General features: G+C 39.1%; 3 protein-coding genes across 3 annotated transcripts; all 3 read right to left on the reverse strand.

Annotated features, from left to right (window-relative positions):
* Window positions 1-1634: 1634 nt before the first annotated feature.
* LOC135131710 (uncharacterized) lies at window positions 1635-2958 on the reverse strand. Its single transcript, XM_064059557.1, has 2 exons — window positions 2804-2958; window positions 1635-2064 (listed from the first exon to the last, which is right to left on the reverse strand). The coding sequence occupies exons 1-2, from the start codon at window positions 2956-2958 to the stop codon at window positions 1635-1637; spliced, it is 585 nt and encodes a 194-aa protein (XP_063915627.1).
* A 1754-nt stretch (window positions 2959-4712) lies between these two features.
* Window positions 4713-5627, reverse strand: LOC135131711 (leucine-rich repeat-containing protein 15-like). The gene has a single exon (XM_064059558.1). The coding sequence runs from the start codon at window positions 5625-5627 to the stop codon at window positions 4713-4715; it is 915 nt and encodes a 304-aa protein (XP_063915628.1).
* Window positions 5628-11022: 5395 nt separating this feature from the next.
* On the reverse strand, window positions 11023-13625 carry LOC135131712 (leucine-rich repeat protein soc-2 homolog). Its single transcript, XM_064059559.1, has 3 exons — window positions 13515-13625; window positions 11726-11970; window positions 11023-11551 (listed from the first exon to the last, which is right to left on the reverse strand). Exons 1-3 carry the CDS (start codon window positions 13623-13625, stop codon window positions 11023-11025), a joined length of 885 nt encoding a protein of 294 aa, XP_063915629.1.
* Window positions 13626-16258: the final 2633 nt, after the last annotated feature.

Below are 16258 nucleotides of genomic sequence, written 5' to 3' on the forward strand. Positions count from 1 at the left end.
AGAGGTAGCTAATTCCAGCTGATACTTAATCTGGGAGTTGGCTTCGATTATTTGAAAACAGACTAATAAAGTGCTGAAAAGTATATGTTTCGAAGACAGTGACTTTAAAGTAGCCATTATTGACAACGTTTTCTGATAACTTTTTTATTGAGTTTGACAATGAATCAAATATAACTGGTATTTGATCAAATTATTAGAAGAGTGACCGTTGATAAAGACGGAGCAAACTGCGCAATGAATGACGTAAATATTTTTGAATTGGCAATTATCATATAATCCAAAATTAATGCATTCAAGTACAAAAGAATAACAAAGTTTTTGTGTACAATTGGGAGGAAAATGAGTATTAAAATTCAATCTGTGCATTCAGCATGGCACATTTAATTTTAGTTTTCACAGTTTAACTGACAATAAAACATGTACGGAAATTATCTGACACTTCTGTCGCTTTTTTCACAATATCGGTATCATAATCACCGAAATAAATTGGTTTAAGAGTGAAATGAAATTTAATAAAAATACTTTCCTTTGCACTTTTGGTCCTTCGTTCTTTTCGTTATTCGTCCTTTTCGTCCTTCGTCCTTCTCGTCCTTCGTCCTTCTCGTCCTTCGTCCTTCTCGTCCTTCGTCCTTCGCCTCCTTCGTCTTTCTCGTCTTTCGTCCTTTTCGTCTTTCGTTCGTCTCGTCCTTCGTTTGTTTCCTCTTTCGTCCTTTTCGTCCTTAGTCCTTTTCGTCCTTATCCTCATTTTCGTCGTATTCGTCCTTTTAATCCTTTTCGTCTTCTTCGTCCTTTTCGTGCTTCGTCCTTTCCGTCCTTTGTCTTTGTCGTCCTTCGTCTTTTTCGTCTTTTTCGTCTTTGATTCAAAGGTCTCATCCTTTTTCTCCTTTTCATTCTTAGTCATGTTAATAATATTAATAATATAATAATAATTTTTATTGAACCAATTTTAAATAAATAAATTAAAAACATTGGTACAAAAGGTACAGATACAGCAAAAACTGATATTAATCTGACCTGACATTATTATCTAACCTGACATTAGTATTAAAAAGGATATTAAATTATTATTAATGAGTTAAAACAGACCTAAATTTATATTTGGTATTTCTCCATTCAGCAGTCGTTGTTTTAACAGTTTCTTCGAAGTTTGGGTAAAAATGAGGTTCGTCCTTTGTCCGTTTCGTACTTCGTCCTTTTCGTTTTTTTCTTCGTTTTTTATCATTTTCGTCCTTTTCGACCTTGTCATCCTTTTAGTCTGTTTTCGTCCTTTTCGTTCTTTTCGTCCCTTTCGTCCTTTTCGTCATTTTAATCCTTTTCGTCCATTTCGTCCTTTTCGTCTACGTCCATTTCGTCCTTCGTCCTTTAAGTCCTTCGTCCTTTTCGTCCTTTTCGTTCTTTTCGTCCCTTTCGCCCTTTTCGTCCTTTACCTCCTTTTCATCATTTTCGTCCTTTGTCGTTTTCGTCCTTGGTCCTTTTCGTACCTGGTTCTTTTCGTTCTTTTTGTCCTTTGTCTTTCGTCCTTTTCGTCTTTCGCCCTTCGTCCCTTCGTCCTTCGACCTTTTCGTCCTCCGTCCTGTTCACCCTTCGTCCCTCTCGTCGTATGACCATTTAATTCTTGTCGTCCTTCGTCCTTTTCATCCTTCGTACTTTTTGTCCTTCGTACTTTTGGTCCTTCGTATTTTTCGTTCTTCGTCCTTTTCGTCCTTCGGCCTCCTCGTCTTTCGTCCTTCTCGTCCTTCGTCCTCCTCGTCCTTCGTTCTTTGCATCCTTGGTCTTTCTCGTCTTTCGTCCTTTTCGTCCTTCGTTCTTTTCGTCCTTCGTTTATTTTCTCTTTCGTCCTTGGTCATTTTCGTTTTTCGTCCTTTTTGTCCTCTTCGTCCTTCGTCGTTTTTGTCCTTCGTTCCTCTTGTCCTTTTCGTCCTTCGTCCTTTTCGTCTTTCGTCCTTTTCGTCTTTCATACTTTTCGTTCTTCGTCCTTTTCGTCCTCCCTCCATTTCGTCCTTCGCCCTTCTCGACCTACATCCTTCTAAGTCTTGTCGTCCTTCGTCCTTTTCGTCCGTCGTACTTTTCGTCTTTCGCAGTTTTGGTCCTTCGTCCTTTTCGTCCTTCGCCCTTTTGGTCCTTCGTCCTTCTCGTTCTTCGTCCTTTTCGTCCTTCGTCCTTCTCGTCCTTCGTCCTTCGTCCTTCCCGCCCTTTGTCCTTCGCGTCCTTCATCTTTCTCGTGTTTCGTCCTTTTCGTCCTTCGTTCGTTTCGTCCTTCGTTTATTTCCTCTTTCGTCCTTTTCGTCCTTGGTCCTTTTCGTCCTTGGTCCTTTTCGTCCTTGGTCCTTTTCGTCCTTGGTCCTTTTCGTCCTTGGTCCTTTTCGTCCTTGGTCCTTTTCGTCCTTGGTCCTTTTCGTCCTTGGTCCTTTTCGTCCTTGGTCCTTTTCGTCCTTGGTCATTTTTATTCTACGTCCTTTTTGTCCTTCTCGTCCTTCGTCCTTTTCATCCTTCGTCCTTTTCGTCCTTCGTCCTTTTCGTCCTTCGTCCTTTTCGTCCTTCGTCCTTTTCGTCCTGCGTCCTTTTCGTTCTTGATCCTTTTCGTCTTTGCTTCTTTTCATCCTTGGTTTTTGTCGTTCTTGGTCCTCTTCGTCTTTGGTCAATTTCATTCTTCGTCCTTTTCGTCCTTCGTCCTTTTTGTACTTCGTCCCTCTTGTCCTTTTCGTCCTTCGTCCTTTTCGTCCTTCGCCCTTCTCGTCCTACGTCCTTTTAATTCTTGTCGTCCTTCGTCCTTTTTGTCCTTTGTACTTTTCGTCCTTCGTACTTTTCGTCCTTCACCCTTTTGGTCCTTCGTCGTTTTCGTTCTTCGTCCTTCTCATCCTTCGTCCTTCTCGTCCTTCGTCCCCGTCCTTTGTCCTTCTCGTCCTTCGTCCTTCTCGCCCTTCGTCCTTCGCATCCTTCGTCTTTCTCGTGTTTCATCCTTTTCGTTCTTCGTTCGTTTCCTCCTTCGTTTATTTCCTCTTACGTCCTTTTCGTCCTTGGTCTTTTTCGTCTTTGCTCCTTTTCGTCCTTGCTCTTTTTCGTCCTTGGTCCTTTCCGTCCTTGGTCCTTTCCGTCCTTGGTCATTTTTATTCTCCGTTGTTTTTGTCCTTTTCGTCCTTCGTCCTTTTCGTCCTTCGTCCTTTTCGTTCTTCGTCCTTTTCGTCCTTCGTCCTTTTCGTCCTTCGTCCTTTTCGTCCTTCGTCCTTTTCGTCCTTCGTCCTTTTCGTCCTTCGTCCTTTTCGTCCTTCGTCCTTTTCGTCCTTCGTCCTTCGTCCTTTTCGTCCTTCGTCCTTTTTGTCCTTTTCGTCCTTCGTCCTTATTGTCCTTCGTCCTTTTCGTACTTCGTGCTTTTCGTCCTTCGTCCTTTTCGTTCTTCGTCCTTTTCGTCCTTCGTACTTTTCGTCCTTCGTACTTTTCGTCCTTCGTCGTTTTCCTCCTTCGTCCTTTTCGTCCTTCGTCCTTTTCGTCCTTCGTACTTTTGGTCCTTCGTACTTTTCGTCCTTCGTCGTTTTCCTCCTTCGTCCTTTTCCTCCTTCGTACTTTTCGTCCTTCGTACTTTTCGTCCTTCGTCGTTTTCCTCCTTCGTCCTTTTCGTCCTTCGTACTTTTCGTCCTTCGTACTTTTCGGTCCTTCGTCGTTTTCCTCCTTCGTCCTTTTCGTCCTTCGTCCTTTTCCTCCTTTTTGTCCTTTTCGTGCTTTTAATCCTTTTCGTCTTTTTCGTACATTTCGTCCTCTTCGTCCTTTTCGTCCTTCGTTCTTTTCGTCCTTTGTCTTTTTTGTCCTTTTCATCCTTAGTCATGTTCGTGGTCCTTTTCGTACTTCATTTTTTTCATCCTTTTCGTTTTTTCCGTCCTTTTTATCACTTTCGTCCTTTTCGACCTTCTCATCCTTTTAGTCTGTTTTCGTCCTTTTCGTCCCTTTCGTCCTTTTCGTCATTTTAATCCTTTTCGTCCACTTCGTCCTTTTCGTCCTTTACGTTCCTTTTGTCCGTTTCATTTTTTCGTATTTCGTCCACTTCGTCCTTCGTCCTTTAAGTCCTTCGTCCCTTTCGTCCTTTGTCCTTTTCCTCCTTCGTCCTTTTCGTCCTTTTCGTCCTTTGCGTACTTTTCATTTTTTCGTCCTTTTCGTAGTTTTAATATTTTTCGTCCTGTGTTTTGAGAAGACAAACTCATTCAAATCAAACTATTTTCTACTTGACATTCTTTCGATGAAACTATAAACATAAATAAACCTTGGGCGTCAGATTGCTATTACCTAGTGTTGAAGGACAAGGTTTGTTGGAGATGGATTATTATTTTAAGTTCCACATGGTGAGTCATCAGAATCTGACAACAGACTGTTAGTCAGTAGCGTAACATGCACACTTCAGAAGGGGGTGGTTTTTAAATTAATTTTTTAAATAGCAAACAAATACACGCGGAAACATAAACTTAAGTGAACTGGTCAACACGCTAGCACGAATGCGGATAAATCTATTAGGCACTAATCTAAACAGGTACAGGTACCCATCCCAGGTAGAAAAGTTCTCTAGGACAGAGAAATTCTTTTCCTATATTTAGGTGTACATTTTTATTTTTTTCTGATTTAACTTTTTTAAGGTGTCATAATAAGATATCATGTTTTCCTTTTTAACCCAGTATTTATTTTTACACACATTATAATAGACAAACACATATCACAGTTTTATGTGTTTAATTTTGACGGCACTTAGCAACTTTATCTTCTTCTAAGAAACAAAAAGCGCCTGATTTTCCCGCAGAGTCGATCAATTTTTCCATAGTTTCACATTTAAGAGGATTATCATACATCCTCACCGTCTTCACAGTTGAATTAATCTCTTCACAAAAAATATTCGGAAACTCTTCTACTTGATTAGAATCCAGCTCTAATATCCCAATTTTGTTATTCGTAAATAATTCGACTGGTACGTCCCGAATTGAATTTTTGCGAAGAGACAGCTGCAGTATGTTCAAGTTTTCGAATCCTCTAGGATGAATTTCCTCAACTGCGTTGTCGTCAATTATAATTAATAGATCCTCGTCGCTTAAAAAACTAAAACTTCCTTCTTCAATTTTGGTTATCCCATTGGAACTGACGTCGAAATATTGTATGTGGGGAGTATTGTTAAAATAACTAGAACTAATTTGGGTAAGCTTATTTCGGGATAATATTAGCTGGCGCAGTCGTAACATGTTTCTAAATGCTCCCTTCTCGATGAAGTTAATTACGTTTCCACTTAAATCCAAACAAATTATTGGAAGATTGTCGAATATTCTTGGTTGGATTTCAGCCAGTTTGTTACCCACAAGTGAAATTACGGTAATATTTTGGTTATCAAAAACTCCTTCCTCCATGTATTGTAAATTAACGTTACTTATGCAAAGAAAATGGAGGTAAGTTATATTTAACATGCCTTTGCGGAGTTCGGGCAAATTTTCTAAAACACTGACTGCAGAGATGTTGTTGTTGTCAACGTTTATAACATTTCCTGACAGTTTTTGTGTTGGATAGAAATCTGAAAACATTAATTTATATGTAATCAAGTTATTAGAATCGTGACCATTAACTAGAGAACAGAGCACGACTAAAATGACCGATGTAAACATTCTGGAGATAGTAGTTACAATGTTCGAACTGTATGTGCAGCAATATAAAAGAATGGTAAAAAAAGAAATCATGTCAGTTGGAAAAATAAAAAAAAAGCAAAAAATAGGTGATTTATTTCTTCCTGTACCTACAAAACATGGAGACACAAACATTAAAATGTAATTTATGTATTCGGTGTGAAACGTTTAATTTTTAGTTCCGAGACCGAAAACATTTATATCGTCTGTATTAATTTAGACCAAAACGTTCTAATAGCTCTTTTTAGTTTCCACCCGATCTACATTCTAGGAAGAACCTTAGATGGTGGTTAGATTTCTGTCATCATAAAAAACAAAAGATTTTTTTTTCAAATTTTACTTGTTTTAATTCAGCCTTGTATTCACCTTGCAATAATTTGTAGGAAATTCCATTGAGAGTGATAATGAGCTTTTACATTTTGCTCTATAATCTTGTATTTATGTTTTACATTTACTTAAATATAGTGAATAATAAACACATTACATTTTCAAGTTTTTAGTTTTTTGACAAGTATCAAAACAATCTTCACCTGAAAAACAAAAGGACCCGATGATTTTGCATTATTTTTTCCACCACTTCACATTTAAGAGGGTCAAAACTTATCATGACTGCTTCTATAGTTGAATTCATCTCCGCATAAAAAGTATCTGGAAAATCTGATTATTACTTAATCCAGTTGTAACATCGTGATCTTGTTTCTGGTAACTAGTTCTTCTGAAACTTCTCGAATGAAATTATGGCTAAGAACAAGCTGTTTAATCTTCAAATTTTCAAATGCTCTCTGGTGAATTTCCTTAACTGCAATGTTTTCGAAATTAAGGATGAGAAAATCATCGGTCAGAAAGCTAAAATATCCTTCTCTAATTTTTATTATTTGATTAATATTGATGTCGAACCTAATTAAGTTGGGAGTGTTAAATAACCAGAACTAATTTGTACGAGCTCAATCCGAGTTAGTATCAGATCACGCAGTCTCAACATGTTTCTAAACGCTCCTTCTTCAATGAAATTGATTTCATTGTCTCTTAAATCCAGGGTTTTTGTTGAAAGACTTGAATATTTTCGATTGGATTTATTTTCGTCCTTATCGTCCTTCGTCTTTTTCGTCTTTGCCCTCTTTGTCCTTTTCGTTCATTTCGTCCTTTACGTCATTTTCGTGCTTTTCACCCTTTCCGACCTTAAAGTCCTTTTCATCCTTTTTTTCCTTCGTCCTTTTCGTCCTTTGTCTTGCTCGTCCTTTGTCCTTTTCGTCCTTGGTCCTTTTCGTCCTTGGTCCTTTTCGTCCATGGTCTTTTCGTCCTTCTCGTCTTTCGTCTTTCGTCCTTCGTTCCTTCGTTCTAAGATTTTCTGGTCCCCCGTCCGTTTCGTCCTTCGCCCTTCGTCCTTCTCGTCCTTCGTCCTTCTCCTCCTTCGTCTTTCTCGTCCTTCGTCCTTTTCGTCCTTCGTCCTTCGCGTCCTTCGTCTTTCTCGTCTTTCGTCCTTTTCGTCCTTCGTTCGTTTCGTCCTTCGTTTATTTCCTCTTTCGTCATTTTCGTCCTTCGTCCTTTTCGTCCTTCGTCCTTCTCGTTCTTCGTCCTTTTCGTCCTTCGTCCTTTTCGGTTTTGCTCTTTTTCACCCTTGGTTCTTTTCGTCCTTCGTCCTTTTCGCCCTTGGTCCTTTGTCCTTTTCATCTTTCGTCCTTTTCGTCCTTCGTCCTTTTCGACCTTCGTTCTTTTCGTTCTTCCCTTTTTTCGTCCTTCGTCCTTTTCGTCCTTCGTATTTGGTCCTTCGTCCTTTTCGTCCTTCGCATTTCGTCCTCTTCGTCCTTTTCGTCCTTCGTCCTTTTCGTCCTTCGTCCTCCTCGTCTTTCGTCCTTTTCGTCCTGCAGCCTTTTCGTCCTTCGTCCTTTTCGTTTTTGCGTCTTTTCGCTCTTGGCCTTTTTCGTCCTTGGTCGTTTTCGTCTTTGGTTATTTTCATTCTTAGTCCTTTTTGTCCTTTTTGTACTTTGTCCTTTTTGTCCTTCGTCCCTCTTGTACTATTCGTCCTTCGTACTTTTCATCTTTCGTCCTTTTCGTCATTCGTCCTTGTCGCTCTTAGTCCTTCGTCCTTTTCACCCTTCGTCCTTCGTCCTTTTCGTCCTTCGTCCTTTTTGCTCTTGGTCCTTTGTCCTTTTCATCTTTCGTCCTTTTCGTCCTTCGTCCTTTTCACCCTTCGTACTTCGTCCTTTTCGACCTTCGTCCTTTTCGTTCTATGTTCTTTTCGTCCTTCGTCCTTTTCGTCCTTTGTATTTCGTCCTTCGTTCTTTTCGTCCTTCGTATTTCGTCCTCTTCGTCCTTTTTGTCCTTCGTATTTCGTCCTTAGTCCTTTTCGTTTTTCGTATTTCGTCCTCTTCGTTCTTTTCGTCCTTGGTCCTTTTCGTCCTTGATCCTTTTCGTTCTTGGTCCTTTTCGTCCTTGGTCCTTTTCGTCCTTGGTCCTTTTCGTTCTTGGCCTTTTTCGTCCTTGGTCCTTTTCATCCTTGGTCCTTTTCGTCCTTGGTTCTTTTCGCACCTCGTTTTTTTCGTTTTTTTCGTCCTTGCTATCATTTTCGTCCTTTTCGACCTTTTCATCCTTTTGGTCCTTTTCTGCCTTTTCGTCCCTTTCGTCCTTTTCGTCCTTTTAATCCTTTTCGTCCTTTTAATCCTTTTCGTCCTCTTCGTCCTTTTCGTTCCCTTCGTCCGTTTCATCTTTTTCGTCTGTCGTCCATTTCGTCTTTCGTCCTTTAAGTCCTTCGTCCTTTTCATTTTTTCCGTTTCATCCTTCGCCCTTTTCGTCCTTGGTTCAAAGGTCTCGTCCTTTTTGTCCTTATCATCCTTAGTCATGTTCGTCCTTGGTCCTTTTGGTCCTTGGTCGTTTTCGTCCTTTGTCGTTTTCGTCCTTGGTCCTTTTCGTCCTTGGTCCGTTTCGTCCTTGGTCCTTTTCATGCTTGGTCCTTTTCGTCCTTGGTCCATTTCGTTCTTGGTCCTTTTCGTCCTCTTGGTTTTTTTCGTCCTTGGTCCTTTTCGTCCTTTTGGTTTTTTTCGTTCTTTTTATCATTTTCGTCCTTTTCGATCTTTTCATCTTTTGGTCCTTTTCTTCCTTTTCGTCTCTTTCGTTCTTTTCGTCCTTTTCGTGCTTTTAATCCTTTTCGTCCTCTTCGTCCTTTTAGTCCTTTTCGTTCCTTTCGTCCCTTTCGTTCTTTTCGTCCTTTTTGTCCTTTTCGTCCTTTTCGTCCTTTTCATCCTTTTCGTCCTTTTCGTCGTTTTAATCTTTTTCGTCCTGTGTTTTGAGAAGACAAACTCATTCAAATCAAACTATTTTCTACTTGCCATTCTTTCGATGAAAGTATAAACATAAATAAACCTTGAGCGTCAGATTGCTATTACCTAGTGTTGAAGGACAAGAGTTATTGGAGATGGATTATTATTTTAAGTTCAAGATGGTGAGTCATCAGAATCTGACAACGGACTGTCAGTCAGTAGCGTAACATATGCACACTTCAGCAGGGGGTGGTTTTTAAATTTATTTTTTTAAATCGCAAATAATAACACGCGGAAACATAAACTTAAGTGAACTGGTCAAGACGCTAGCACAAATGCGGATAAATCTATTAGGTACTAATTTAAACAGGTACAGGTACCCATCGCAGGTAGAAAAGTTCTTCATGACAGAGAAACGATGACGGATGCCTCTTTGCAATGCCGTCGACATTAATTTCTTTCTAGTAGAAAGCCTTTCTTAATTTACGTAATTCTGTTCCTATTTTGTTTTATAATCAGGTGCAAAATTTTTATTTTTTTCTGATTGAACTTTTTTAAGGTGTCATAATAAGATATTATGTTTTCCTTTTTAACCCAGTATTTATTTTTTACACATATTATAATAAACAAACACATCACAGTTTTATGTGTTTAATTTTGACGGCACTTAGCAACTCTATCTTCGTCTAAGAAACAAAATGCGCCTGATTTTCCCGCAGAGTCGATCAAATTTTCTACAGTTTCACATTGAAGAGGATTATCATACATCGTCACCGTCTTCACAGTTGAATTAATCTCTTCACAAAAAATATCCGGAAACTCTTCTACTTGATTAGAATCCAGCTGCAACATCCCAATTTTGTTATTCGTAAATAATTCAACTGGTACGTCCCGAATTGAATTTTTGCAAAGAGACAGCTGCATTATGTTCAAGTTTTCGAATCCTCTAGGATGAATTTCCTCAACTGCGTTGTCGTCAATTATAATTAATAGATCCTCGTCGCTTAAAAAACTAAAACTTCCTTCTTCAATTTTGGTTATCCCATTAGAACTGACGTCGAAATATTGTATGTGGGGAGTATTGTCAAAATAACTAGAACTAATTTGGGTAAGCTTATTTCGGGATAATATTAGCTGGCGCAGTCGTAACATGTTTCTAAATGCTCCCTTCTCGATGAAGTTAATTACGTTTCCACTTAAATCCAAACAAATTATTGGAAGATTGTCGAATATTCTTGGTTGGATTTCAGCCAGTTTGTTACCCACAAGTGAAATTACGGTAATATTTTGGTTATCAAAAACTCCTTCCTCCATGTATTGTAAATTAACGTTACTTATGCAGAGAAAATGGAGGTAAGTTATATTTAACATGTCTTTGCGGAGTTCGGGCAAATTTTCTAAAACACTGACTGCAGAGATGTTGTTGTTGTCAACGTTTATAACATTTCCTGACAGTTTTTGTGTTGGATAGAAATCTGAAAACATTAATTTATATGTGATCAAGTTATTAGAATCGTGACCATTAACTAGAGAACAGAGCACGACTAAAATGACCGATGTAAACATTCTGGAGATATTAGTTACAATGTTCGAACTGTATGTGCACCAATATAAAAGAATGGTAAAAAAAGAAATCATGTCATTTGCAAAACTAAAAAAGCAAAAAATAGGTGATTTATTTCTTCCTGTACCTACATAACATAGAGACACAAACATTAAAATGTAATTTATGTATTTGGTGTGAAACGTTTAATTTTTAGTTCCGAGACCGAAAACATTTATATCGTCTTCCTTTCAAAGTCTGTATTAATTTAGACCAAAACGTTCTAATAGCTCTCTTTAGTTTCCATACGATCTACATTCTAGAAACAACCTTAGATGGTGGTTAGATTCTTCATCAAAAACAAAAGATTTTTTTTTTTTCAAATTTTACTTGATTTAATTCAGCTTTGTATTCACCTTGCAAGAATTTGTGGGAAATTCCAGTGAGAGTGATAATGAGCTTTTACATTTTTCTCTGTAATCTTGTATTTATGTTTTACATTTACTTAAATATAATGAACAATAAACACATTACTTTTTCAAGTTTTTAGTTTTTTTGACAAGGATCAAAACAATCTTCACATGAAAAACAAAAGGACCCGATGATTTTGCATTATTTTTTCCACCACTTCACATTTCAGAGGGTTAAAACTTATTAATATTTCTATAGTTGAATTCATCTCGGCATAAAAAGTATCTGGAAAATCTCGGATCTGATTATAATCCAGTTGTAATATCGTGATCTTGTTTCTGGTAACTAGTTCTTCTGGAACGTTCCGAATTAAATTATGGCTGAGAGTAAGCTCTGTTATGTTGAAGTTTTCAAATGCTCTCGGGTGAATTTCCTCAACTGCGTTGTTTTCGAAATTAAGGACGAGATAATCATCGGTCAGAAAATTAAAATATCCTTCTCCAATTTTTGTTATTTGATTAAAACTGATGTCGAACATAAGTATGTTGGGAGTGTTGTCAAAATAACCAAAACTAATTTGTATGAGCTTATTCCGACTTAGGATCAGATCACGCAGTCTCAACATGTTTCTAAACGCACCTTCTTCAATGAAGTCGATTTTATTGTCTCTTAAATCGAGGGTTTCTGTTGGAAGACTGAAAATTTTCGATTGGATTTCTTTTCGTCCATTTCGTCCTTCGTCCTTTCCGTTCTTTCCGTCCTTTTCGCCCTTTTCGTCCTTTTCGTCCTTTTAATCCTTTTCATCCTTTTCGTCCTGTTAATCGTTTTCGTCCTTTACACCCTTTTCATCCTTTCCGTCCGTTTCGTACTTTTCGTCCTTTTCGTCCTTGGTCCTATTCATCCTTGGTCTCTTTCGTCCTTGGTCCTTTTCGTCCTTGGTCCTTTTCGTCCTTCGTCCTTCGTCATTCGTCCTTCTCGTCCTTCGTACTTCGTCGTTTTCGTCCTTCGTCCCATCGTCCTTCGACCTTTTCGTCCTCCGTCCTTTTCCTCCTTCGTCCTTTTCGTTCTTCGTCGTTTTCGTCCTTCGTTTTTCTCGTCCTTCGTCCTTCTCGTCCTTGATTTTTCGTCCTTCGTTCGTTTAGTCCTTCGTTTTTTTCCTCTTTCGTCCTTTTCGTCTTTGCTCCTTTTCGTCCTTGGTCTCTTTCGTCCTTGGTCCTTTTCGTCCTTGGTCATTTTCATCCTTCGTCCTTTTTGTCCTTTTCGTCCTTCGTCCTTTTTGTCATTCGTCCTTCGTTCTTTTCATTATTTTAAAATTTTTCATCCTTCTCGTCCTTCGCCCTTCTCGTTTTTCGTCCTTCTCGTCCTCCGTTAATTTCGTCCTTTTCGTCCTTTTAATCCCTTTCGTCCTTTTCGTCCTTTTTGTTCTTTTAATCCTTTTCGTCCTTTTCGTCTTTTTTGTCCTTTTCGTCCTCTTAATCCTTTCCGCAATTATCGTCCTTTTCGTCCTTTTCCTTCCTTTTAATCCCTTTTGTCCTTTTCGTTCTTTTCGTCCTTTTCATTCTATTCGTTCTTTTCTTCCTTTTCGTTCTTTTTGATCCTTTTCGTACTTTGCATACTTTTCGTCCTTTTCGTCCGTTTCGTCCTTCCTCCTTCGTTCTTTCGTTTTTCATCCTTTCCGTTCTTCGCTCTTTTGGTGCTTTGTCCTTTTCGTTCTTCGTCCTTTTTGGCCTTCGTCCTTCTCATCCTTCGTCCTTCTCGTTATTCGTCCTTCTCGTCTTTCGCCCTTCTCGTCTTTAGTCCTTTTCCTCCTTGGTTTGTTTCGTCCTTCGTTTTTTTCCTCTTTCACCCTTTTCGCCTTTCGTCCTTTTCGTCTTTGCTGCTTTTCGTCCCGGGTCCTTTTCATTCTTCGTCATTTTTGTATTTTCCTTCTTTTCGTCCTTTTAATCCTTTTCGTTCTTTTCGTTCTTTTCGTCCTTTTAATCCTTTTCGTACCTTTCGTTCTTTTCGTTCTTTTAATCTTTTTCGTCATTTTCGTTCTTTTCATCCTTTTCGTACTTTTCGTACTTTTGTTTCTTTTCGTTGCTTTCGTCTTTTTCGTCCTTGGTCCTTTTCGTCCTTTGTCCTTTTCGTCCTTGGTCCTTTTCGTCTTTCGTCTTTTTCGTCTGTTGTCCTTTTTGTCCTTTTCATCCTAGGGCCGTTTGGTCCTTGGCCTTTTCGTTCTTCGTTCTTTTCGTCCTTTGTCTTTCTAGTCCTTCGTCCTTCTCGTCCTTCATCGTTCGCCCTTCGTTCGTTTCGTCCTTCGTCCTTTTCGTGTTTGCTCCTTTGCGTCCTTGGTTTCTTTCGTCCTTGGTCCTTTTCGTCCTCGGTCCTTTTCATCCTTCATCCTGTCTGTCCTTCTCGTCCTTCGTTTTTTTTGTCATTCGTCCTTTGTCTTTTTCATTATTTTAAAATTTTTCATCCTTCTCGTCCTTCGTCCTTGGTCCTTTTGGTCCTTGGTCCTTTTCGTCCTTTGTCCTTTTCGTCCTTCCTCCTTCGTCCTTTTCGTTCTTGGTCCTTTTCGTCTTTCGTTCTTTTTGTCCTTTTCAGCCTAGGTCCTTTTGGTCCTTGGCTTTTTCGTTCTTCGTCCTTTTTGTCCTCCGTCTTTCTCGTCCTTCGTACTTCTCGTCCTTCATCGTTCTCCCTTCGTTCGTTTCGTCCTTCGTCCTTTTCATCTTTGCTTCTTTTCGTCCTTGGTTTCTTTCGTTCGTGGTCCTTTTCGTCCTTGGTCATTTTCATCCTTCGTCCTTTTTGTCCTTTTCGTCCTTCGTCTTTTTCATTATTTTAAAATTTTTCATCCTTCTCGCCTTCGTCCTTCCCGTCCTTCGTCCTTAGTCCTTTTCGTCCTTGGTCCTTTTCGTCCTTTGTCCTTTTCGTTCTTTTCGTCCTTCCTCCTTCGTCCTTTCGTCTTTCATCCTTTTCGTTGTTCGTCCTTTTCGGCCTTCGGCCTTCTCGTCCTTCGTCCTTCTCGTCCTTCGTCCTTCTCGTCTTTCGTCCTTCTCGTCCTTCGTCAATTTCGTCCTTTTCGTCCTTTTAATCCCTTTCGTCCTTTTCATTCATTTCGTTGTTTTCTTCCCTTTCGTTCTTTTTTATCCTTTTCGTACTTTTCGTCCTTCTAATCCTTTTCGTCCTTTTCGTCCTTACTTCTTTTAGTCCGTTTCGTCCTTCCTCCTTCGTCCTTTCGTCTTTCATCCTTTCCGTTCTTCGCTCTTTTGGTGCTTCGTCCTTTTTGTTCTTCGTCCTTCCCGTCTTTCGTCCTTTTCTTCCTTGGTTTGTTTCGTCCTTCGTTTTTTTCCTCTTTCACCTTTTTCGTCTTTCGTCCTTTTCGTCTTTGCTGCTTTTCGTCATTGGGCCTTTTCGTCCCTGGTCCTTTTCATTCTTCGTCATTTTTGTCTTTGTGTCCTTTTCGTCCTTTTAATCCTTTTCGTACCTTTCGTACTTTTAGTTCTTTTAATCCTTTTCGTCATTTTCGTTCTTTTAATCCTTTTCGTCCTTTTCGTACTTTGGTTCCTTTTCGTTCCTTTCGTCCTCTTCGTCCTTGGTCCTTTTCGTCCTTTGTCGTTTTTGTCCTTTTCATCCTAGGTCCTTCTGGTCCTTGGTCTTTTCGTACTTCGTCCTTTTCGTCCTTCGTCTTTCTCGTTCTTCGTCCTTCTCGTCCTTCTCGTCCTTCATCGTTCGTTTCGTCCTTCGTCCTTTTCGTCTTTGCTCCGTTTCGTCCTTGGTTTCTTTCGTCCTTGGTCCTTTTCGTCCTTGGTCATTTTCATCCTTCGTCCTTTTTGTCGTTTTCGCCCTTCGTTCTTTTTGTCATTTGTCCTTCGTCCTTGGTCCTTTTCGTCCTTTGTCCTTTTCGTCCTTAGTCCTTTTCGTCCTTTGTCCTTTTCGTCCTTTTCGTGCTTCCTCCTTCGTCCTTTCGTCTTTCATCCTTTTCGTCCTTCGTCCTTTTCGTCTTTGTTACTTTTCGTCCTTGGTCTTTTTCATCCTTGGTCTTTTTCGTCCTTGGTCTTTTTCGTCCCTAGTCCTTTTCGTCCTTGATCCTTTTCATCCTTCGTCATTTTTGTCCTTTTCGTCCTTCGTCCTTTTCGTCTTTTGTCCTTCGTCCTTTTCGTCCATTTAATAATTTTCGTCCTCCTCATCTTTCGTCTTTTTCGCCCTTTTCGTCCTTTTAATCCTTTTCGTCCTATTCGTCCTTTTACTCCTTTTCGTCCTTCTCGTCCTTTTAATCCTTTCCGTCCTTTTCGTCCTTTTCATCCTTTTCGTCCTTCTCGTCCTTTTAATCCTTTCCGTCTTTTTCGTCCTTTTCATCCTTGTCGTACTTTTAATCAATTTCGTTCTTTTCGTCCTTTTCGCCCTTTTGTCCCTTTTCGTTCTTTTCGTCCTTGGTCCTTTTCGTCTTTCGTCTTTTTTGTCCTTTTCGTGGATTTCGTCCTTTTCATCCTTGGTCCTTTTCGTCTTTCGTCCTTGTCTAGATTATTAGCTAAACATTGCGTTATGGTCAATAAGTTAGTAACCGTCGAACGGTCTAGAACAAAGCCATGTTGATTCTCCGCAATAAGATTTTTACGTTGATAGGACAAATCGTCAACCAAAATCATCTCAAAAACTTTCGCAAAGTTATTTAGTATAGAGACCGGTCTATAATTTTCAATACCCGAGCGATTACCGCTTTTGAATAAAGGAACAATTTTAAATACCTTCCATCTGTCAGGAAACTTACGATTATCAAGAATTAAGTTGAAAAGAAATGTTAGAGGTTTGCTAAAAATGGCCGCGTAGTCTTTTATAACAAATTCAGGGATTAAATCAGGACCGGTTGTGAATTTGGGCTTCAAAGATTTTAATTTACCTAAAACTCTGTCTTCAAGAATATTACCGATTTAAATTATTAAAAGAGGCAGGCAGTGTACCATCCTTCCCATTATATTATTATTTGATGATAAAAATACCGAACTGAAATATTTAGCAAAGGAATCAACTATAATATTACCACCTGAAATTTGTTGCTCCCGAAATGTCATGTTAGACGGAAGTCCTAAACTCTTCTTTTTTAAATGAACAAATCTCCAAAATTGTTTCGGATCCGATGAAATATCTCAGCAGAAGATACAAATTGTCTGTACGGAGATTTAATTCGGCTCGAAAAGTTTGCTTACCTGAGAGTACGTACGTTGATCCTAAAAACGTATGTGTTTTTTTTGGAATCTGACAATAACTGATAGATGTACGTTTTGTTGCATTGAAAATTGGTCAGGGTCCCGTTATTATAATACTCACCCTGTATATAATGATGATAAAATAAGAATTATGATATTCAGAACATTTTGTTCGATTATGGTTTAATTACTAATTTTAGTCCTGTGTTTTGAGAA

This window comes from Zophobas morio, unplaced genomic scaffold, assembly GCF_036711695.1.
Source record: "Zophobas morio isolate AGI-343-1 ecotype UQ-CSIRO unplaced genomic scaffold, CSIRO_AGI_Zmor_V1 ptg000021l, whole genome shotgun sequence".
Taxonomy (NCBI): domain Eukaryota; kingdom Metazoa; phylum Arthropoda; class Insecta; order Coleoptera; family Tenebrionidae; genus Zophobas; species Zophobas morio.

What these genes read in the sequence shown, in the direction of transcription:
- LOC135131711 (XM_064059558.1), bottom strand. Translation starts at nt 5,627, where the DNA reads ATGTTTACATCGGTCATTTTAGTCGTGCTCTGTTCTCTAGTTAATGGT.
- LOC135131710 (XM_064059557.1), bottom strand. Translation starts at nt 2,958, where the DNA reads ATGAAACACGAGAAAGACGAAGGATGCGAAGGACGAAGGGCGAGAAGG. An exon ending in AAAAGGGTGAAGGACGAAAA is followed by an intron (nt 2,065 to 2,803) that starts GTACGAAGGACG and finishes AAAGACGAAAAG; the next exon opens with TACGACGGACGAAAAGGACG.
- LOC135131712 (XM_064059559.1), bottom strand. Translation starts at nt 13,625, where the DNA reads ATGACCAAGGACGAAAAGGACCACGAACGAAAGAAACCAAGGACGAAA. An exon ending in AGAACGATGAAGGACGAGAA is followed by an intron (nt 11,971 to 13,514) that starts GTACGAAGGACG and finishes CGAAAAATCAAG; the next exon opens with GACGAGAAGGACGAAGGACG. An exon ending in AAGGACGAAAAGGACGAAAA is followed by an intron (nt 11,552 to 11,725) that starts GTACGAAACGGA and finishes GAAAATTTTCAG; the next exon opens with TCTTCCAACAGAAACCCTCG.